At 41.8% G+C, this 24812-nt stretch overlaps 1 protein-coding gene across 9 annotated transcripts in view; it reads left to right on the plus strand.

The window, feature by feature from the left end:
* Positions 1–24812, plus strand: part of TNIK (TRAF2 and NCK interacting kinase) — a 407483-nt gene that overhangs the window by 360791 nt on the left and 21880 nt on the right. For 5 of the 9 annotated variants that reach the window (XM_059888605.1, XM_002684922.6, XM_059888620.1 and 2 more), the window contains 4 exons: positions 351–374; positions 6339–6523; positions 14843–14972; positions 23084–23248. In XM_059888605.1, coding sequence (XP_059744588.1) covers positions 351–374; positions 6339–6523; positions 14843–14972; positions 23084–23248 — 504 coding nt within the window. The remainder of the gene's footprint in view (positions 1–350; positions 375–6338; positions 6524–14842; positions 14973–23083; positions 23249–24812) is intronic. The other 4 variants (XM_059888608.1, XM_003585674.5, XM_003585675.5 and 1 more) reach the window with 2 other exon arrangements.

The following is a 24812-nucleotide window of genomic DNA, read 5'->3' on the forward strand; positions in this document are numbered from 1 at the left end:
TCAGACCCCAGATAGCCTAAAAGAAATAAAAAAGAGCTTGGAGGCTAAAATTTCAAAGTTGGAAATTTATTTGGGATGACTTACTATCCACTTGTTTTATCTGAATTTTTCAAGAGTCTTTTCTATGAAATGAATGGGAAGATATTTTGTTGTTTTTATCTTTAAAAATAAGGAAGTACAGTGAGGGTAGCAATGAATGGAATTGACACTGTTCTGGGTAGACGTTCTCCTTTCCCTTTGCCTTTATTAGTTGTGTACTAACCATTCCCATTTTGTGTTTAACCTGCTGCCTTTCTTCTGGTCTTTTCCCCTCCCGTGGATTCTTCTGGATTGGGTTCCTCTTATCTCAGAGCTATAAGAAAGCTATAGATGAGGTTAGTATTATCTTTTCTTGGTCATGCTTTTACAAGATGTGAATATAAACTGACTTCCTGAGGTTGATATTCAGAAAGGTGGCCAATCGGATCGCAGTTCAAACTTCATTCCTTCAGAGTGATCTGCTGGGAGGAGAATCCCTCCCACAAAAGCCAGCCTGCATGCCTCTGACACCATTTAAACCTCCAGAGACCTTCCTCCTAAGCCAAAATGTCACTTTTCAAGTGTTCCAGTCTGGCTGAAGATATGCGTTAGCGCTTTGATATTGGCAGTTTCTCATTCTAATATCTTCTGGTAGCAAATCCTGAGCTCTTCACCTATACTCGCCAGCCTGGCTAGGGGATGGTGATTTTACTAACAGAAAAAAGAGACATCTTTTTCTAGGGCCGTCCAAATTTATAGAGTGTGATTTGTGAACAAGGAGTCACTGGGTATTGTTAGATTAATTTTGTGGGACATTAACTACAGCATCAGCAGCAACATCAACTTTAGTTAATGAATCCTGACCAGTTAAGTAACTTTATTTCCTTATCGGTGGAGACAGTTTTCCGTTAGAAAAATATATGGTTTTGCCGATCTTAGGTAGCTTGCTAAGAAGGATGACTGCCTCACTGCTCTTTTTCAGACGTGCATGAATACAGCATAGTGGAGTTGTTTTGAAAGAGACAGGCCTTCTGCAAAGAGTCCAATTGCATGAAATATGAAGACTAGCATTATGGCTTTCAGGCTGAACTCTGCTGAGCACCATTTTTGTGAAATGACATGGAAAAAGCACTGGCTTTGGGGTCAACGAGCTGCGTTCAAATTCTGGCTCCCGCAGTAAATAACTGGTGGGGCCAATCTCAAACTCTCTGGGTTACAGTTTCCTCATCTGTACAGTGGGGATAAAAGCACCTGCCTTGCCTCACTCACAAGATTGTTTAGGTTCCCGCAAGATCGTGTGTGTTCAAGAGCATTTTCTGAAATGTGAAATGCTATATAAAGGCAAGGCCTGAGGCATGGGACTATTTTGGTGGGAAAAGCATGTTTCTATGTGTCTGGTCTTTACCAAAAAGCCTCACTTTTTCAGAATTATGACCACCTTACCATTCAGAGTGACTTAGAAAGTTTTCATAGTGAAGAATTACTGTTCACAAAAGAATAAGACTCCATGTGTCCACAGCGTGTGGGTGCATTTATAGAAAGATAAAAGGGAATTGTTTTGAATTGCTCTGTGCTGCAGCCTTGTCCCTCCTCTTCGTGAGAGTGAGAAGGACAGGGATCATCACAGCTTTTATCAACCTTCTCCCACACAGTTCTGGTGCTCAGGCTACCAATAAAATAGTTGTGTGTGCGCACAACTCAAGGTTTCCTCTTAGGAGTCCAGAAATTGGCTTGGAGGTGGCTGTCGTGAGGGAAAGGACTCTCATGGATTTCGTCTGGTTAACCCAGGCTATTTGGGGCTTTTAAAAATTGCTTTATTTATTTCAGGATACTCTAGCACATTGATGCAGAGATACTCTAGCACATAGGCAGAGATGAGAGGTAGGAAACAAGAGGGATAAGTAATTGAGAGGATGTAAGCCGTGCACCAAAATCTTAGAGCGATAGATGATTGGGAAAAGCCCTCAAGGTGATTCTTATAACTCTATCCTTGAGTATCGCTGATCCCAAGCACTGAAATATGGGATTCCTTGGTTCTACATCACCTGGTGGTCCTCAGCGAGGAATGACTATCCCCCAGCTGCCCTCCTCTTAGGAGACCTTTGCAAAGTCTAGAGTCAGTTTGGGGGACCTTCCCTGGTGTCTCAGCAGTAAAGAATCTGCCTGCCAGTGCAGGAGACATGGGTTAAATCCCTGAATCAGGAACATTCCCTGGAGGAGGAAATGGCAACTCACTCCAGTATTCTTGTCTGAAAAATCCCATAGACAGAGGAGCCTGGCGGGCTACAGTACCTGGGGTTGCAAAGAGTTGGACACAACTGAGTATGCACGAGAGTCAGTTTTGATTGTCTCAAGTCACAAGGACATGGGAAGCAGTGCTATTGGCATGTTGTGTGTGGAGCAGAAAGATGCTGCTAAGCGTCCTACAACGCACAGGAAAATAACCTGCGATAGAGAATTACCACCCCAAATGTCAATGGTGCCGCAATGGAAAAAACTTAACTCTCTCCCCTGTCTTCATTCCTAGGTTTTGATATGGCTTCTCCAGTCTCCAGTGACTGATGTGCCATGTAGATAACCCAAGATTGAAATGAGCACTCTGAAAATGCCAAGGACATAATTGCTTCTTATTGCTAATTTAATGGTTTGAGTTCTTATAAAAGTCAGTCTGGGAGAGAGTCCATTCACTTGGCATTCCTTCCTAATGCAGTATGAGATTGTGCAGAGTAGTCTGATTATTGAATACACCTTCCAAAATAAATACTCTTTTCACTTTAGCACAATTAAACAGATGTCATGAAGATTAGATACAAAAGCAAACACTGGCTTTACCAGCATTTTTTTCGTTAGTATGTAGAAATCTGACAATTGGCAGAGCACACATATAGATTGGACAGAACTGGAACAATAACAGGTGTCCAAACCTTTTTTTCCCCAGTTGAAGATACTGACGACAAGTGACCTCCCCAAGTCATATCTTCACACTTCCTAAAAATGAAATAATTATTTTAAAATGTAAAGAAAAGACCAAGACTTCCCTGGTGGTCCAGTCGTTGACAATCTGCCTTCCAGTGCAAGGGATGTGGGTTTTATCCCTGGGAACTAAGATCCCACATGCCTCAGGGCAACAAAGAGCCTGCATGCTCTAACAAGGAGTCAGCACAGCCAAAAATAAAAATAAGTACATTTTAAAGGAAAGACCAACTTTAAAACTTTTAACTAGTATTTTAATTGTTTAAAAAATTGAACTGATTTTCATAAACTATATTGTTTTAAAAAAGATACCTAAAAGAGCACCTTTTAAAGCAGGGTATGCATAATTGTCAGATTAAGTAAACTTTTTTGAAAGAAAAATTATACCAAACTGATTCTAAAAAGTGTTGCATAAAAGAAATGTTTCGGTAACAACCCCTTAACTATCTGTACTCTGTAGTCAGAAAACTTACCCTTTTGCCCTTCTTTTTCAGTTATATATTCTCAAATATTTTCATAGTAAATAGCACCCTTTTTCTCTTTTTTTAATACTTTTTAGCTCCAGGCTTGTGACAGTCAAGCAAAAAATTACCACAAAAACTCATTACATGGAGAAAATGGGTATTGTCAGAAAATAAAACGTACGAAAATGGATCTGAACCCAATGGTGTCAATTTTAGATCATGTTTGTTTCCTATAACTTTACTATTGTAAGTTTCTCCAGGATAGATGAATAAGGAACAAATCTTCAACTAAACGTATAGACTATGGGCAATGGAAGATTAAATTTTTTTTTGGCTGGAGTGTTAGTTTCGAGTTACCCATTATTGTTACCGTGGGATTTTTATATATGTCTCACCCACCATGCTATTACCAATTAAACTTAAAAGGAAATTGCAATTATTTGCAATGCTTCAGGAAAAATAACATTTTAATAACACAGAAACCAAAAAAAAAAACCTCTAATTAAAAGTGAAATTATAAAGCATGTCAGAGCTTTAAAGTGTTCCTAAATACAGTGTTTGGAGAAATTTAGGTCATTTTAACAGTTGAGAGTTTCTTTAAATCAGTGAGCTTTGGACCAGCTAAATGTTTCTAAATAGTTTTGATTTTTTAAAATCTTAATTGTCTTGTTTGGAAACGTCAGCAATAAGGAAAACCAACCCATGGGGAAAATGAATTATTAATTTAAATAAATAAAAGTTAGTATTATTATATTTTATTCAGAATTATTGACATTAGAAATAAACTCTTTTAAACCATATTCTCTCTTTAAGTTACAATAAAAAGTTTTAATAAGTACATTTTAAATACTAGATATAGTCTTTGATGAGACATAACAGGGTCCTAACAGAGAACAAAATAAATGTATCCAATTTTTTATTATTTTATTGGTTTAGAGGATTACAATGTCCTTTTTCATTAATTGCCTTAACAAATATCTAAACTGTATTTTCTCAGTGTGCTCAAGGGTATAATACCCTTCATTTCTCCTCAATTTGGTAAACATTGGCAATTGTTAAGAGGAAATAAGAGGTAAAAAGCTGAAATCTGAATATTAGCGTTTTGAATTTTGGCTCATTGCCAAAGAAACCAATAATAAATTTACATAAAATTCTATGCCATAATTTTTCTCCTCATTAATGGTGTACACTATATTCAAACATCTTTTGAGTCTTTTTAATACAATTTTGTTTCCATTTTCATGGATGGGATAAATCTTTCCACTGAGTGAGGCCGTGGCTCTATGCATGTGTGTAAAAGCCCAGGGAGCATGTTGGTGTGGAAAATGCACAATTTGAATTTTCAGAAGCTTCCCTTTTCCAAGGGCTTCCATTCAAATGACTACAGAGCAAATGTTGAAGTTGTCATTGCTGTCCCTTTGATTTTTATGAAATTAGAAATAAATTCTTCACTTAGCTTCCTAAATTTTGACCATGAAAAACATGAACCATCTTCTGCCCTTAGTCTTAACCAATATATCAATGCCTGACATACAGGCAACAGTAAAGAAACAGGATGATCTGTTGTCTTCTCAAAATAAAATTATATGTATAATTTACTTACACATATTTATCACAGTTTTTCTTCTAACCTACTAGGATAGATGATCAGATGTTATTTACATCATCTGTATTACTCTGACCTTACATCAGACAAATTGGACAGATGCATTTTTGGATTAAAATAAAGAGAGAATATGGCCTTAAGAAAACTGTGGGATTTAGTATTTTCAAATGAGTTTCTTTCTCCCCAATGCCCTGTCTCTCACTGAATGCTCTGATTCCCACATGGGTCACTAATATAGGGAGAAATGGTAAGACTGATGTCAAATTGCTTTCTCTTGATGTGCATGCTGTGTGCCAAGGGCAGTTTAACCCATGTAAATAGAGCGGCCACGCTTTTGCAGAACTGCTTCCCTCTGCATTGCTCTGAAAGCATGTAAATTAAGAGGTAGTCAGATCTTCAGCACACTGCCTGCCATGTGCCTGGTGACTAAATACCACCTCATCACATCCATAAGGCTAAAGGTTTCATCATACTCATGGAAACCTGAAATTTTACCTCTTCCTTTTGGCATTTGCACATTCATTTCTGTATTCTTTGCCAGGATTTCTGCCAGTTGACTGCAATTTAAAACAAAAGAAACTGAAACACCTATCATTCTAGAAAAGAATTCTTTTTCTGTTTGTTTTTGTTTGTTTGTTGTTTTATTTTGTTGTTCCTCTTGATGAACTCAGCTCTGTGGCTATCACTTTCAGTGGCACTGGGCTTTGGGGTGGGCCATTTTTTGACATGGTGCCTCGGCTCTCCAGGGAATGATGACACACCAAATGAGTCATTTAGTAGCTGGAACCTTGGGAATTGCTCTGTTCTGTGACTGATGCTAGATTTTGGTACAGTAGCAATCATAATGAGGAAGAGGCCATGACTGTGGCTCGGGCAGCGATCCTGAAATACTGGGAAATTGTTTCTCATCTTGTGTATTTTCCCATTAACTCTGAGGGTGGGTGACCAACTTCACCTTCCCAAAATGAACCCAGAGTCTGTATATATGTGTGCACACACAGCACACAGACACATATATACATGTGCAGATTCAGAACCCAGCAGTCTCAGTCTAGTCAAGCAATTGGTTGTAAACAAAGTTTAAATTTATTTCATCTTTCTTTTCTAGTCTCTCCACGCTACAAACATTGTTTTCTTGGTTTCATGCAGTAACTATGTTTGTAATGGTTCTATAGAGAGCTTTTTTTCTTTTTTTTTTCTTGTTGCTTAAGCTTGCTAAGAGATAGTGTTTTGCTCATATTTATGTCATATCTGCTGGACAAACTTTTCTTTTGTAGGATCTGACGGCATTGGCCAAAGAATTAAGAGAACTTCGGATTGAAGAAACAAACCGCCCACTGAAGAAGGTAACAGATTACTCCTCCTCCAGTGAGGAGTCAGAAAGCAGTGATGAAGAGGAGGAAGATGGAGAGAGTGAGACCCAGGATGGGACGGTGGCTGTCAGCGACATACCCAGACTGATGTAAGAGACCTGCTTTTTCATTGTAGGCCAGGAGGAGTTAGGTTTCCAAAACAAGAAGACAAATGTGAAATATGGGTCTCTGGCAGGATCAGTTGACTTTGGGGATTAACATACTTTTTAGAGCATCGTTGTACATTCACCCCTTCTCCCTAGATATAGTAACTTAGAATATGTAGTGTTTCAAGGATTGCATATACTTTATTAGGCTGTTATGAGGCTGACTGTCCCTTGTCTGATGCTCTGTTGGTGCTTGTCATCTCAGGGCAAATGATATTGATAGTCAGACCCTAAAACTGAAGAGCGGAGTTATAGGCAATAACATTTCAAGGTTAACATTGATAACATGAGTCATATATTTCACCATCACCACCACCACGAAGGTGGGTGGAATGCAGGAGACAGCATGGGTTAGCATCCCAGCAAAAGCCTACAGTGAAACCTCCAAGAGTTTGACTTAAATACATTCCTGTTAGGATTTTCTACTTCATCTTCTCCATTGTCTCTTTTATGTGATCCTTTTTGCTGTCTGACTTCACCACATACACTCTTCTTTTTTAGATGCCTATAGCTACCTAGCTTTCCCTTAGTATTTGCAGTCTTTCCTTCTTCTCTTTTTTTAGTGAAGAGGGACTCCCTTTTTCTCACTGGAATGGATCCTTTTACAAAAGAACCCTTCCCCTTCCCCTTTACTTGCCCAGTTCAAACAATCATTTATACAAGCACACTCACATACGTCTCTTGTTTCCTCCCTCAAATAAACACAAGACGCCTAGCTCGGGTTTGCTATAACTTTGATAAAGAGTGGTGCTAACTTTTCCACCTTCATTCCTCTTCGTTTCCATTTCTTTGGCTCAGCTTCTACATTGGTCATCACACCACATTTATTCCCTGTAGAGAAGATGCCATTTCAGGCCACAGATGACTGTCCTGTTCAGCAGAGACTGGAGAGACAGGGCCAACTGGTCTGCTGGAAATGTCATCCATTGATTAACAATCCTGATGTACAAGCAGTTCTGAAAGACAAATCCAATTATCGTAGCTGAAAAATCCATGCTTGTTATTTTACTGCTGATTACCCCATTATTGACAGACATAAGTATTCTAAAATATGACATTTGGAAACAGATTACTTTAAATTGCTTTTTTAACAGCAAATAAAATTGTTCTAGAGGCAAAATCACTAATCCAGAACGTTCCTGCAAAATATGCTGGTCCTTTCAGTTTTTGTCTTGACTCAGCGTTGATTCATTCTTCTACCAGATGTTTGAATTGCCTTTCAGCACTGCGCACACAACTCTGAGGGTGGATTTAAGGTTGATAAAATGTCCACTATGTTAGACCCCATACTTTGAGATATTCAAAGTATTGAGAGGGCTTTGAGACATTCAAGAAGTGTGTACATGAATTCTGCTTTCCAAAAGTTTACGTTCTAGTTGGGGCTTTCCTGGTAGCTCAGACAGTTAAGAATCCACCTGCAATGCAGGAGACCCAGGTTCAGTCCCTGGGTTGGGAAGATCCCCTGGAGAAGAGAATGGCTACCCACTCAAGTATTCTTGCCTGGAGAATCCCATGGACAAAGGAGCCTGGTGGGCTCCTACAGTCCACGTGGTCACGAAGAGTAGGCAAGAGACATAATTATACATGGAAAACTTCAGAGTAGTATAAATAGTTGGAAGAATAACCAAGGACCACCTTGGTAGAGATGTTAAATCTCATTGGGTTTTTAAGCCTCCTGTCATACTTTGTAAGGCTGTTAATGGTGTTTATCCTCATATCTCTAGAGGCAAACCCATCTCTTTGTGGGTAGAAACACCCACCTTTCTAAAATTGCCTAGATGTACCCTGCTGCGCTATGCCTCCTCTGCTATCTGCATACTCTTGTCACTTTAGAGATTACCTATCAGAGCCTAGTCCATGAGGTAGAGCCCGTGCTGACATCCGTGTTGCATGGTATCTTCTATGTATACCTGCCACTTCATGGAGCGCAGGATACACATTGCTGCGCTGAACTGAACTTGTGTATCCTGGCTTTAAAGCATTTATAGCCTAATCCAGAGGAAAGACGTGTACACAAATAACTATCATCAAGGAGGAAAGGAAAACGCAGTGATACTAGGATCCCAGGCAGGATGCTTGGGCAGGGGTGGGGCGGGGCAGGGGGTGGGGGGCACGTAAGGTGCAGGGGCCGAGCGGGAGAATTGAAGTAAAGGCACAGAAGGTTAAGTTTGGTGGAAATACAGCTGGTGTAAAGGGGAAAGGTCTGGACTAGTGAAGCCAGACCAAGAAGTGTGCACTTGGTCATGTAGCCAGCAGGGAACCATGGAAGGTGTCCTGAGCTGGGGAGTGATGTTGTTGGTGCCATGTTTGAGAGAAATCGTTTCACCAAGGTGATTTGGAAAAACAGACTAGATACTGGTAAAGGCATTTAGAGAACTTATTATTGTATTCCTCAGAAGTAATAAATAGGCTATCATTGAATGCTTGTAGTGGAGGTAAAACTTAATGGGGCTTTTGAAGAATTGGTAAATTTTAGGCAAATTGACACGATTGTCCATTAAAGAACACTTAAAATAGTTAACTACATGTGAAACACACTTAGAGAAAAAACAGGATACAGATGTGTGTATGTGTATTTTATTTGCTAAATATAGACATTTTTGTGAATATAAAATATATACACTGTGTTCTCCTGTAGAATGAATAAGTTGTATGTTTAAAAAACTTCTTACTATTAAAAAATCCATTGTTTCTTCAGGAGTAAGACATTTCTGAGGTAGACTGCTTCTCACATTCTTATCACTTTTATTTTCTACTCTTAAGATAAACCTTCACATTTCATACTGTGTGTTTTGGGAGCAAAAAATTAAAATCTATTGCAACACAGTTCACTACCATGAAGTGTACACTAAAGAGCTTTTCAGAAATGGAGCCCCACCATTCCAACAAGCAGCTGTAGATACTGATGTGCAAAACAGTGACTTCTATGTACAATATTGACTTCATATTAGTAGTATGTGATGTAACCTATAAGACTGCACATAACAAAGACTGAGTTCCGTAACTAACCAACTGCACTATTTCCCAGTGCCTCAAGCCTAGGAAAATAATGAGTGAGGGGAAATTGTAATAGCAGGTACCTCCAGACTAAGCTGGGCTTCCCAGGTGGTACTGTGGTGAAGAACCTGCCTGCCAGTGCAGGAGACATAAGAGACATGGGTTCGATCCCTGGGTCAGGAAGATCCCCTGGAGGAGGGCAAGGCAACCTACTCCAGTATTCTTGCCACAATAACCCTGTGGACAGAGGAACCTGATAGGCTACGGTCCATGGGGATCACAAAAGAGTTGGACATGACTGAAGCAACTTAGTATGCACACATACACTGGATCATACTACTGTAAGGGGTTCTCATATATATGCCCAATTTTATGATGTTGTTGCTATTTAGTCACTTAGTCATGTCCAACTCTTTTGCAACCCCATGGACTGTAGCCCACCAGGCTCCTCTGTCCATGGGATTTCCCAGGCAAGTAGGTTGCCATTCCTTTTCCAGGAGATCTTCCCGATCCAGGGATCTAACCCAAGTCTCCTTCATTAGCAGGCAAATTCTTTACCACTGAGCCACCAGGGAAGCCAGTTTTATGGTGAGCACTCACTATTTTTATAATCAGGAAAATAATAAAAGCATTATAAGCTAAGAAGGAAGGAATGATACCATGTTAGCTGATCGGCATCAGCCCAAGCAAGCGAAGAGACAGCCATGTATATCAGCATCTTCCCTTGTGGGCTTCCCTTATGGCTCAGCTGGTAGAGAAGCCACCTGCAATGCAGGAGACCTGGGTTCAGTCCCTGGGTTGGGAAGATCCCCTGAAGAAGGGAAATGCTACCCACTCCAGTATTCTGGCCTGGAGAATTCCATGAACTGTATAGTCCATAGGGTCACAAAGAGTTGGACACGACTGAGCGATTTTCACTTTCACTTTCACTCAGGTACCATTTCATGCTTTAGATGTACATGTGGAGTGCAGTCTTCATCATTAGGACCATCTGTGTCTGTCATAGCCCTTGAGTTTTGTACAGTCTCATAAAATGCAGTCTGGACAATGAAAGCCATGTCTCATGTCCCCTCTTTCCCATCCTCATTAGAAAGCCATGGATCTGGCCCCGTTCACCCCCGGGGCTATTGTTGTGCCCTGCCGCCCGCCCACCTGCCACCCTCTGTGCCTTCCTGTCCAGTGCTGAGGCTCTGGACTGTTGGAGAAGCGTGACTGTGGTTGTGCTGTCTGCCTAACGCCTTACAACAAAGAGTTCTTTCCACTCCTGGGGCCGTGACACAGCATATGCTGCAGCCAAACCGACCTCCTCGTTTCCAAATGCCTTGCCCTTCCCCAGTGGAATGGCCACATTCTCACATCCTGCCTTGCTTTGGAATATCTGCATCATGTTTTTATGCTCTTCCAGATGCTAATCTCTTTAGTTTCAGGATTGTGTCTTCTTCAGCTTGTATATCTACTACCCAGTGCCAAACTGAGGGCCTTTCATGTAGCAGGTGTTCAATTAATGTATATTGAAATTGAATTAAATCAATACCTGCAGGAACACTTTGACAAATCCAATTAGAGGAAATTATTGTTCTAGACATGTGGCCTAATTACAGTAAATTTTCTATAGTTTTCCTTCTAATTAGTTGATGTGTTTTATTTTTTACAGTCTTTATAGAAATTCAGACAACTGCTTGTTCCTACCCAGACTCTGTATCAGAAAAATAATTGTTAGAACAGAGGATCTTTTTTTAACTCTAAGCTGTTATAGTTGTTTGAGCCTCGGTGTTTTTAAACCATTGCTTTTTAAAATTATTTTATTAATAGTAAAGTATTTTTAGAACAATTTTTGATTTATAGAAAAATTAAGAAAATAGTAGGTGTCCATGTTATTCCTCTAGCCTCCCACCCCTCTCCTGCACAGTTTTCCATTTTCCCTATCATTAACATTGTAGCAGTTTATATAGAGTGAAGCAGAGTACTGGGGATCAGTAGCATCTTAAGAGGAACTTATGAAGAGATCAGACATTAAATGAATGTCAAAAAAAAAATCAAAAAAAAAAATAAATAAATAAATGAATGAATGTCAAAGAGATCATTCATTAAATGAATGAATGAATTTCTAAGGGGTTGATAAAGATTGACGTGGCAGAGTTGGGAGCTTGGAGCAATAATAGAAACGTACAGGGACAGAATTTAAAGGACAGCCGGGGGTGGGGGTAAGAAGGACAGAAGGAAGTGACCAACAGTGACAGACACAGCGAGAAGTCTTCTACGATTTAAAAATGTTTTCAGTCCCTGAAACATGAACTACAGGCTGCACTTTGCCTTTTAAAAATAAATGTAGAGAGAGGTGCTTTGGAGCATACAGAAATTTATGTGAATTTTCATCATCAAAAGCAATGATCTTATATCAGACTACATGTTAACAGAAAAATTAATGGTGTGGACCATTAATACATGACACACTGAATGAGCAGATATATACAGAAATTTGCAATACAGCAGACAAATCCTGCATAATAGAATAGCCGTTCTAAGAGGAATTGATCACCATTTTAGAAGACTGACTAAGTAAGAATTATTGGCATCCTTTAGTTAGTCTATAAGGAATATTACTAGTAGAACTAGTGTAGAATAAAATTCAAAACAGCCCAAACTGATCAACATTAAAGTTTATCATTAAATGAAGCAGTTCTGGCTCATAAAATTGACCCAGGAAGAAATAGTCACAGAAAAATACTCCATGAAGTGTAAAACCGACAGTGGTTAACACTCTACACTGTAAAATTTGCTATTGATTGAAAATTGAAAAAAAAAAAAAAAAGAAAATTGACAGATAAATCTTAATAAAATTTTCATCTTTAAATTGTTCCAGGAAAAATTGGACCTGTTAGAAGTAGTGACCACAGAAGCTTTGGAAAGATTATACAGACAAAGAAGCTGATTGGTGTATCATATCTTTGCCATAATATCTGCATAGAAAACAGTTGGAACCAGTGAAGGCAATTTTACTAAAATTATGATGAAAATACAAAAATTGGGGAAGAGTTTAACTGAGATATGTAAAAAATTAAGTAAGGAATTGTCTTACTGGAAAGAGCCCTAGGAAGTACTTTTTTCATGAAAATTCATCCATATTGAGATATTTCTGATTAAAATGTTTGGACTTCCCTGGTGGCTCAGATGATAAAGCATCTGCCTACAATGCAGGAGACTGGGGTTCAATCCCTGGGTTGGGAACACCTCCTGGAGAAGGAAATCACAACCCCCTGTAGTATTCTTGCCTGGAAAATCCCATGGATGGAGGAGCCTGGTAGACTACAGTCCATGGGGTTGCAAAGAGTCGGACACAACTGAGTGAGTTCACTTTCACTTTTCAGAATCAGAACATCATCAGAATAAAGAAGATAAGTGGAGGCAAAATATCCTTAATATTTGAACTCAGGTGGGACTCTGTAATGGTGATAGAGAACTTGATTGTATGGTGTCAAGCTGGTGGTGGCCACCAGGCCAGTCTAGCCTCTGACAGTGGCAGAGAGTGCCTGAGTGACAAAGGAAAGTGCCTCCCTTCCTAGGAAGCTTTGGCTCTTGATAAATGCTTAATTTACTGACTTACTTGTCATATCATCTTGTCCCAAAAAAGAATTTAAAGGTGCTAAGAAAAAATACAAGATAAAACAGATTTTCAAATAAATGAGTAAAGAAATCATAGTTATGCGAATTATTCTGATATACCAATCTAGCAATACACCAGGAATTCATTACATCAATTTCTTTTTCCGTATCTCTGTAACACTATTAATAGCTCCTTCCTGGGAGTGAAATATTAAAAATACTTCTTTGAAATTTCTTCCCAAACACATTAATTCTAACCCATATCTAGATGTATTTAATTCAGAATTCAGCCTCAGTATAAAAGAGAGTTAGCTGCACAGTAGGGTCACAATAGGTCCAGCATTGAAAACTGAAGTCCTGCAGGTGCCCACATCACCTGTCTGGTCCTCGGTTTCCCACAGTGCTTTGGTCTGTGCCAGGGACCACAGCAAGCATCCGTGTCTGCTCTCAGAGCATATGTCAAGATCCAATTCCCTTCTTCCACTGTATCTTAAATAGAAGAGCAAGAAAAAAAACTGAAATAAATATACCACAGTGTAAGGTAATTACAGAGATTTTTTAAAGTACTGGATGTTCTTGAGTTAAACAGCCTCGTTAATGGATGCCTTGTACACCAGAATGCTCTTCATAGATATTTATTCTCTATAAAACAGTGTAAATCCTATTTATCAAATGATTATTTTTATACTCCTATGCTGTGCTAAGTTCTGTCCTGGATACTGGGTATTTAGGGATGAGCAAAAAGTCAAGAATTCTGCCCTCACAAGCATCTTTTCTAATGAGAAAAAAGAAAACTGGAAGAGTCAGAAAGATCTAGAATTGCAAATCGTGATGAGGACTATTAAAGTAAAAGGATGCAGAGCAAGAAGAGGAGCTGGTGGGATAAGATGTGGATGGCTGGTGAGAGACGTCTTCTCTGGGAAAATATCGGTTAAGACGAAATCAGATGGATGATAGGGAACCAGCCAAGTGGGGTAGAAGAGAGCTTTCCAGGCAGAGGAGACAGCATGTACAAAATTTAGGGTGTCCGCTGGTCAGAGAGGAGTAGGGAGGACTGGGAGATCTTGCAGAGCCCAGTTGCTTACGCTGGCTAACAGGCAGAGAGGAGGACCATTAGGAAGAAGACAAGGGACACTGGAAGTGGGACCCCAGTTCAAGCATCCTTGCAGTATTAAAGATTAAAGTGGAATGTACTTGAGGCCACTGATCTGTACACTTAAATTTTATGTTATATCTACTTTACTACAATAAAATATATTACTGTGGACAGGAAACAGATGTTCCCCAAGCATTTGTTTGTTCAGTTGCTAAATCATGTCCGACTCTTTGCGACCCCAGGAACCACAGCACACTAGGCTTTCCTGTCCTTCACCATCTCCTGGAGTTTGCTCAAACTCATGTCCATTGAGTCAGTGATGCCATCCAGCCACCTCATCCTCTGTCATCCCCTTCTCCTCCTGCCTTCAATCTTTCCCAGCATCAAGGTCTTTTCCAATGAGTTGGCTCTTCACATCAGGTAGCCAAAGCATTAGAGCTTCAGCATCAGTCCTTCCAATGAATATTCAGGGTTGATTTCCTTTAAGATTGACTGGTTTGATCTCCTTGCTGTCCAAGGGACTCTCAAACATACACTGTCATGAATACTGTTCCTTCCTATTTCAGACCCACAGGAGCCCCCGGGAGCGCTGAACAGTACAATGTGGGAATGGTCGGCACACACGCGCTGGAGACCTCTCATGCAGATACTTTCGGCAGCAGTATTTCAAGAGAAGGAACCTTGATGATAAGAGAAGTAAGTTGGTATAAAAACTGTATAGAAGTGTATTTCTTAATTTGTTTTTATATTAGAGCTTTCACAGAGGATGCTTACAGCATGTATTTTACGGAATGAAGGGTGGGGGAGGGAGAAGGGCCCATGTTTCTAAATGGTTGAGTGATTTTAATTGTCCACCTTCTTTCCCACATCCTTCCGAGCTTTTGCAGTGTGACTTAATCACATTAGTCCAGATTCTTCAGTGGAAGCCATGCAAATTCGAATATAGCATTTGGAAACCCAGATGTTTCCTAGCACAGGAAAACAGAAACGAATGGTTATTCAGATAGCATCAGTGGCCTTGCTGTGCCTCCTTCATCCCACTCCAGGTTTTATCTTTGTGCATTTTATGTAGAAAATGCTCTCTGGTTCCAAAAATGGTGATATCATCTTATCCAGTTAAATGAAGTTAAAAGACTGTTAAGCTGTCCTGGTGAAAGAACAAAGAAATAACCAGATGTACGTTAAAAAAAAAAAAGCACCTTATCATTTTGAGTAATTTTGCTTTTTTAAACTCTAGGAGCGTTATTTTGGAGGGGCAGGGGTCACACATTTCCTTTCACCTGCCCCTCCAGCGTGCAGTGCTTCCCCATTGTATCTGTGCTGACCAGAAAGGCCTGGACATGTTAGGATCCATCTTTTCTCATTTTTCACTCCATCATCACTGTGTGAGTTTATCAGCAGGTCTTTTCTTAGAAGGAAATTAGTGGCTGGTGACGCTGTGCAAAGTTACTTGACCTCTCCCTGCAGCCGTTTTGTCATCTATAAAATTTCGTAAATAATACTAAATGACTCACAAGATGACTGGGAGGATTCAATGAGCTAATTGCCTCAGTTCAGTCGCTCAGTCGTGTCCGACTCTTTGCGACCCTGTGAATCACAGCACGCCAGGCCTCCCTGTCCATCACCAGCTCTGGGAGTTCACTCAAACTCATGTCCATCAAGTTGGTGATGCCATCCAGCCATCTCATCCTCTGGTGTCCCCTTCTCCTCCTCCCCCCAATCCCTCCCAGCATCAGGGTCTTTTCCAAGGAGTCAACTCTTCGCATGAGGTGGCCAAAGTATTGGAGTTTTAGCTTCAGCATCAGTCCTCCCAATGAACACCCAGGACTGATCTCCTTTAGAACGGACTGGTTGGATCTCCTTGCAGTCCAAGGGACTCTCAAGAGTCTTCTCCAACACCACAGTTCAAAAGCATCACTTCTTCGGTGCTCAGTTTTCTTCACAGTCCAACTCTCACATCCATACATAACCACAGGAAAAACCATAGCCTTAACTAGACAGACCTTTGTTGGCAAAGTAATATCTCTGCTTTTCATTATGCTGTCTAGGTTGGTCACAACTTTCCTTCCAAGGAGTAAGCGTTTTTTAATTTCATGGCTGCAGTCACCATCTGCAGTGATTTGGGAGCCCAAAAAAATAAAGTCAGCCACTGTTTCCATTGTTTCCCCATCTATTTGCCATGAAGTGATGGGACCAGATGCCATGATCTTCGTTTTCTGAATGTTGAGCTTTAAGCCAACTTTGTCACTCTCCTCTGTCACTCTCATCAAGAGGCTTTTTAGTTCCTCTTCACTTTCTGCCATAAGGGTGGTGTCATCTGCATATCTGAGGTTATTGATATTTCTCCCAGCAATCTTGATTCCAGCTTGTGCTTCTTCCAGACCAGCGTTTCTCATGATGTACTCTGCATATAAGTTAAATAAGCAGGGTGACAATATACAGCCTTGACGTACTCCTTTTCCTATTTGGAACCAGTCTGTTGTTCCATGTCCCGTTCTAACTGTTGCTTCCTGACCTGCATAAAGGTTTCTCAAGAGGCAGGTCAGGTGGTCTGGTATTCCCATCTCTTTCAGAATTTTCCACAGTTTCTTGTGATCCACACAGTCAAAGGCTTTGGCATAGTCAATAAAGCAGAAATAGATGTTTTTCTGGAACTGTCTTGCTTTTTCAATGATCCAATGGATGTTGGCAATTTGATCTCTGGTTCCTCTGCCTTTTCTAAAACCAGCTTGAACATCAGGAGGTTCACGGTTCACATATTGCTGAAGCCTGGCTTGGAGAATTTTGAGCATTACTTTACTAGCGTGTGAGATGAGTGCAATTGTGTGGTAGTTTGAGCATTCTTTGGCATTGCCTTTCTTTGGGATTGGAATGAAAACTAACCTTTGACCTGTGGCCACTGCTGAGTTTTCCAAATTTGCTGGCATATTGAATGCAGCACTTTCACAGCATCATCGTTCCTCCCCATGGAAAAGAAATGCAAAAAAGCAAAATGGCTGTCTGAGGAAGCCTTACAAATAGCTGTGAAAAGAAGAGAAGCGAAAAGCAAAGGAGAAAGGGAAAGATATAAGCATCTGAATGCAGAGTTCCAAAGAATAGCAAGGAGAGATAAGAAAGCCTTCCTCAGCGATCAATGCAAAGAAATAGAAGAAAACAACAGAATGGGAAAAACTAGAGATCTCTTCAAGAAAATTAGAGATACCAAGGGAGCGTTTCATGCAAAGATGGGCTCGATAAAGGACAGAAATGGTATAGACCTAACAGAAGCAGAAGATATTAAGAAGAGGTGGCAAGAATGCACAGAAGAACTGTACAAAAAAGAACTTCACGACCCAGATAATCACGATGGTGTGATCACTGACCTAGAGCCAGACATCCTGGAATGTGAAGTCAAGCTAATTGCCTAGAAGCATCCAATAAATGTTACCTATTTTACTTCAGTTTCTCCACAGCATCAGGCTCTACTTTTACTTGCTATCACTTCCCACTCTTCCTTTCTGAAACATAAACACATATCATCTGTCATTCCCGTTCTTTAGCCAGGATTGATTAGAAAACACTAACCACAAGCTTTACTCTCCAAAAAGGCAAAGGGCATCTCATTTTTGTAAGAAAGAAAGGAACCGTAGTTTTAGGATGAATAAGGCCTTTGAAATAATGATGAGCAGTAAAGCTATAACTGGAAGACTAGTTCGCAAAGCAGATTTCTAGAATTTCATTTTATGGCCTTGCTGAATATTTCAAGTAGACTTTAAAGAGCCCTTTCACGGAAGCCTGGAATGAAAAATGGACTTGGCTGCTGAAGTTGACATTGTGTCGTGCTGGCATATAAATCTCCTTGCGTGGTAAATGGATAATTTCAGTGGAAGTGTAGAGGGCTTTTCTCACTAGACCCCGTCACCAGGGAAAACATAAGGGGAAATGTTCTGGAATGAGTTACTCTCTGACTCCAAATTAAAGGACTCCAATTTCTAATGTGGTTTCAGATTTGCTGGAACCTTTAGGACAAAGTCAATACCTTGACATGGTTATTTGGAGCCACATTTTGAGCTCAGTCACCAATCAAATGGCTCCGTAATATTTAAAGCATTCCAACACTACGACCGCAGCCAGTCACCTTGAAAATTGTGTTCACCAGTGTTGTATATAAGTTTGATCTATTGAGGACCCTATAATTTTTTTGTCCTCTAGATTTCTAAATTCTACGCTTTCCAAACACAGGCTTTTAAAATAACAACCTGAGTTGGAATCCATTTAAAATGTGTGTATTAAAAAGATAAATACAAATTAAAGTGTGACCAAGAGAATAAGAAAGTAGAAACTGTTAATGGTTCAGTTCCATAAGATGAACGTCAAGGAGAATCACTCAACTCAGACTTCCCTAGTGGTCTAGTGGTTAAGAATCCACCTGTCAATGCAGGGGGCACAGGTTCGATCCCTGGTCTGGGAAGATCCCACATGCCACAGAGCAACTAAGCCCGTGTGCCACAACTACTGAGTCTATGCTCTAGAGCCCTTGAGCTGAAACTACTGAGCCCAGACGCTGTAGAGCCCATGCTCTGCAACAAGAGAAGCCACTACAATGAGAAGCCTGCATATCTCAACTAGAGAGTAGGCCCCGCTCTCTGTAACTAGAAAAAACGCTGCACAGCACAGAAGACCCAGCGAGTTCAAAAATAATTTTTTTTTAAGAGAATCACTCAGCTCATCCTTCTCATAGGAGTGGATGAAATGGTTCTATAGGAATGCACTGGCTCCCCTGTCCATGGTCCTGTCGGAGACACAAATCCCCCTTGTAGCACACACTGCTGCCTTGCTGGTCTACCTTTCCCTCGCCTACGACCCCATAGGACCTTTCTTTACTCACTCTCTAGAACACCACCACACCATGTATCATCTGCCATTTTGTCCACGGCGGAGCATCTGCTGAAAGAGCTATTCTTATTCACAGCCCACTCTTCACCCCAAAGACCCCTGGGGCCTGGCTCAGCTTCCCTTCCTCCTAGAAGCCTCTTCATGGGCCTCTGTCCACAGCACCTTCCTCATTACCCAGCTGGTATCTCTCCAAGGTCTGTTCATGCCCTGAACCAGGATACTGGCTTACCCATGAAACTGTTTGGGTTGTAAGTAATAGGAAAAAAAAAAAAAGAATCCACTTACAACAGCTCAAGAAAACAAGGCAGGGGACTTCCCTGCGGGTCCAGTAGCTAAGACTCTGCACTCCCAGTGCAGGGGGTCCAGGTTTGATCCCTGGGTAGGGAACTAGATCCCATGTGCCCCAAGTAAGAGTTTGCACACCACAGCGAAAATCCCGAGTGCTACAACTAAGACCAGGCACAGCCAAATTTATAAAGTAAATTTAAAAAAGGAAAATAAAGGCTGAGCAGGTATCAAAGATTGGGGAATAAGGATTCAGAGGTATTTCCTAGAAGGAATCAAAAGCAGAGAATGAGTTGGGACCCTGAGTAGAGTTAGAATCAGAAACTGCAAAGGGATGAGGAGCTCAGGCAGCTTCTCACGGGCTGGTCTCCGGCCCTCTTGCCGCCTGGCTCTTTTTATCCTTATCTCTGTCCCTCCACTTTCTCCCTTGTTCTCTCTCTCCACATACCAGGTTTCTCTTCTGCAACCTTGTGCTCTGACCTCTCCCTACCACACCCCCCACCAACACTGCAAGGTGTTCACCACATCCCAGTTCAGATGCCCAACAGAGACTGACTGGTATCTCTCAGACTAACTGGAAATTCCAATGGGAGTCTGGTTGTAGTTAGCTCAGGTGTCCTGGTCCATTCGATCAGCTGTGGCCAAGAGCAGAGCCACCCAGGACAGCAGTGGCCAGAGCACCCAGGCTCTGCCATAACACCTGGATTTCACCACTTACAGCCCATGTCACTCAGGGCAAGTTAATTGAATTCTTTACACTGAAGTTTTTCCATCTGTAAAAGAGATTATGGAAACTAGCTCCTGGTGGTACTGTAAGGATATGGACCTAAAGTGTTTAGCACAGTACCCGGCATATACGGATACTCAGAACACTCCAGTGCCCACCCCATGGCACTAGTGAGCACATGAAGAGTTAGTTAGGACTCTTTTAATGAAATCATAAAGGACAGAGCTGCTGGTCATTTATCTTCATGTTCCCAGCAGAATGCATGGCACACAGAAGGTGTTTAATTCTAAGAGGGTGCTGGTTGAATGCACAAAAGGGTGATGACTCAGAGTGGGAAGATTCAGGGGTCATTGCTGAATTCCTTCAGGCTTCTCAGTGTCTGCACCATTTCCCCTGTGAGACTCTTCCAGTCTTTCTTTTATAACTAGTATGTCTACATTGAGTTTTGGCTTGAGACGGAACGCTGCTGATCCAAGAGAGACCACAAAACTCTAAAGAGACAGTGCATGATTTATGCTACTCGGAAGTTGTGCGGAAAACTGTGAAAAGCTTTTCAGCATTCCAACAGAAGGTGGCAGGACGGAGGAGCTGCCCAGGACACATAAAATAGGAGACGATAAAGTAAATTAGAACTGAACCCCTTAAATGTCATTTAACAGATGAGATGTTCAGATGAGCACTGTGACAAAATGAGTCCAGCAAATGCCCCTCTCCTGATCAGTCATGGGCCAGGAACACTGTGCCAAGAGACACGGAGGACACTAAGGCTTTCCAGCTATTTCTCAAGCTTCCTGGCGACATCAATTACATGCACCCCTTCAGGAACTTGGGAGTCTTTCGTCTTCCCCCAAAAGGGCCTCCTTTCACTTCAGCCAGAGGCAGGTGCAGAGCTTTAATTGCAAAACCAGGACAGGCTCCGGAAAGAAGGAGCACCAACCCTTGCCCACGCCAGGCCCAAACAAGGCAGGGAGGGTACCTGCCGTGCTCCTCATCGAGTCCTTCATGTTCAGCAAAATGCTCCACACTTAGTGGATATTCAGAAATGTCAGTCAAATGAATGAGAAAAAGAAAAGTCAAAGAAGGGAATCATTACTCAAATTAGGTCTCCTATAAGAAACCTCGGTGAGCCAGCCACATAAATGTTAAGTTAGAAAGTACAGTCCTGGACAGGACTACAGTGTGGCCACTGGCTTTCTGGGAGCAGAATTTTCTTGCAACTCTGTGTTGCTTTTCTAAAATTTTTGGGAGGAGGCTTTGCCCTCCAGGGCAATGATTTCCAACCTGTTAAGTTATGCAGCCCTGTCAGTAAGACATCCAGGGAATGCCACATAATACAGTGCATTTATTTATTTGCAAATCATGCATTTGTCCTTTGGCACTAACATAGTATATATATTATAAAGTACCTTTAAAGGACATTGAAAAGGGGAAATTACAGGCCACCCTTCCCTTCGTGACTGCATTTATGCTGAGTCAGCACAGTCTTTCTCAGCTGTCCTGGGAAGGGGGAGAGAGGAGACGGGTAGGCTGGTGGGTGGAGGGGACAGTGGGGAGTGGTACAAGGACCTAACTGGAAATGGGAGGGATCTCCCAGGTCTTAGTGGGGAAGTTTGGGCCCCTGCCAGGACTGACCCAGCTGATAACTTAGTGACCCAGAGTCACTCCCTCGTTCCCAGACCTTTGAGGAAGACTTTAATTGGAGCACAGATTCCTCAAGGGCCTGACTGGTGCAGGCAGAAGGACCCCAGCTTGCCCAGTCCAAAGCTGGAGGGGCATCCAGCCAAAGCAGACACATGGCCAGGCTCTGCTGCCTTCATCATCTTGGGCTGTGTGATCTTGGACTGCTTATTTAACATCTCTGAACTACAGTTAATAAATGAAATAATACTTGTGTGGGGGGGAATGGATGCTATAAACAGTACTTCAGATGCAGGGCTGGTCATGATGACTTCATTTTTTGGAAAAGTTGTATTGGAGTATAGTTGATTTACTATGTTGTGTTAGTTTCACAACGCTTTGTGTAGCAAAGTGAATCAGTTATACATATAAATATATCCACTCTTTTTTTCTTCAGATTCTCTTCCCATTTAGGCCATTACAGAGTATTGAGTAGAGTTACCTGTGCTATGCAGTAGGTCATTATTTGTTATGTATTCTATATAAAGTCATGTGTAAATGTCATTCTCAGTCTCTCAATTATCCCTCCCCCATCATTTCCCCTGGTAACCATAAGTTTGTTTTCTACATCTGAGAGTTGATTTCTTTTTTTTTTTTTTTTTTTTAACCAGTTCCTGGCACAAGGCACCATAGTTGCTTACTGAGAGATTCAACATTAGTGATAGTGGATGTAAAGCCTTATTTTCAAATTATCTTTAGATTGCTTCCTTATTTTCTTTGTAACTCCCATCAGCTATGATTAGTTAATCATTGGTTTGACCTCACAGCTGACCAAGAACCCTGTGAGTTGGGAATCATCTCTGCATTTTCTAGAGTATCCTAGGCATGGATTATTAATGTTATCTCAGACTACTGCTTCTCTTCAGAGATGTTTTAGGTCAGGTTATTGTTTTTTATTTATGTCATTGTAACCTCGTGATGTGATCTGGTATGCACACAGACACACTGCAGAAGAGGAACATCATGTGTGGTCCCCGCCCAGCCCTGCTCCGCAGTTCACCTGTGGCATTATTATCTTCCCACAGGGCACCCCCACATCATATGTGCCCCCTGACTGCCCCTCGTGCAGGAGTATAATGCCCTAGGGTCAGTCCGTGTACTAAATAGTAGCAACCTTAACCTTTCTCTTACATGAAACTGAAACCTGAGTGTCTTCCCACACCCCAGTGGGACGGTTTACAGGCCACTGTGCCTGTGCTGTGTGAGGGATGATGTCACTCTTTGTGTGTTGTGCGCCCCCCAGCCGTCGGGAGAGAAGAAGCGACCTGGCCACAGTGACAGCAATGGCTTTGCCGGCCACATCAACCTCCCGGACCTGGTACAGCAGAGCCATTCCCCTGCGGGGACCCCCACCGAGGGCCTGGGGCGCGTCTCCACCCACCCCCAGGAAATGGACGCCGGGACTGAAGTAGGTGCTGGGTAGGAGCCACAACAGCTCTGTTCTCATTTGGAGATTCTGAGACCCCGGTCTCCTCAAGAAGGAGGTTTTGACAAGCTCCCAGAAACCTATTTGGTTGGGTTCTGCAGGCTTCCCAGGTGGCCCAATGACAAAGAATCCACCTGCAAATGCAGGAGACCCAGGTTCGATTCCTGGGTCGGGAAGATGCCCTGGAGAAGGGAATGGCTACCTACTCCAGTATTCTTGCCTAGAGAATCTCCATAGACAGAGGAGCTTGGCAGGCTACAGACCATGGGGTCTCAAACATTTGGACATAACTGAGCGACTGAGCACACATAACTACTTATGCATATACTCAAGTGGAGGCAGTGTTAGAAGCAGAGCAGTGAAAAGTTCACAGGTAGCAGCTCAACCAATACCTGTTTTTACAGATGAGAATACTGAGGCTCAGAGAGGTTAAGTACCTTGCCCAAGGCACACAGCTGGTTTGTGACAGACCTGGGACCAGAACTGGGACCTCAGTCTCTCAGCTGGTAAAGAATCCACCTGCAATGGAGGAGACCCCAGTTTGATTCCTGGGTCAGGAAGGTCCCCTGAAGAAGGGATAGGCTATTGACTCCAATATTCTTGAGCGTCCCTGGTGGCTCAGCTGGTAAAGAATCTACTGCAATGCAGAAGACCTGGGTTCGATCCTTGGGTTGGGAAGATCCCCTGGAGGAGGACATGGCAACCCACTCCAGTACTCTTGCCTGGGGAAACCCCGTGGACAGAGGAACGTGGAGGGCTGCAGTCCATAGGGTCGCAAAGAGTCAGACATGACTGAGAGACTAAGCATATCTCTTAGGCTAGGGATGAAAACTTCAGCCTGTAGAGATTCCAAGGCCAATAACTGAGGTTCATATTTACATTAACTTAGTCAAACTAAATTTGACTTAGATGAAATAAGGTTGAAATTATTTGTTTATGAAAAGTAGATACATTCTCAAAGTGTTCATCTTCCTAAACTCTAAATCGCTCAAGAAAGGGAGAAATGGGATATTATCTTTCCTCCACAGAAAGGAGTCTGGGAAAAAAGCCAAAATAAAAGCAGACTGTTAGGCAGTGCTTGTGCATGTCCTTGACCGAGCAGGTTGGATGAGGTCATGCTGCTTGGTCATGTTTCACGAATGAATAGTCCTGTGAATCACCATAGACTCTGCTGCTGCTGCTGCTAAGTCACTTAAGTCATGTCCGACTCTTGTGACCCCAGAGACGGTAGCCCACCAGGCTCCCCCGTTCCTGGGATTCTCCAGGCATGAACACTGGAATGGGTTGCCATTTCCTTCTCCAAGGCATGAAAGTGAAAACTGAAAGTGAAGTTGCTCAGTCGTGTCCGACTCCTAGCGACCCCATGGACTGCAGCCTACCAGGCTCCTCCGTCCATGGGATTTTCCAGGCAAGAGTACTGGAATGGGTTGCTATTTCCTTCTCCATAGACTCTACATGTATTTATATAGCATATGCACTGCTGTTTTTGATGTTGTCCAAACGCTGAGTTTTTATAATGCACCATTTGGATTCGAAAGTTATAGAG

Source organism: Bos taurus, chromosome 1 (genome assembly GCF_002263795.3).
Source record: "Bos taurus isolate L1 Dominette 01449 registration number 42190680 breed Hereford chromosome 1, ARS-UCD2.0, whole genome shotgun sequence".
Taxonomy (NCBI): domain Eukaryota; kingdom Metazoa; phylum Chordata; class Mammalia; order Artiodactyla; family Bovidae; genus Bos; species Bos taurus.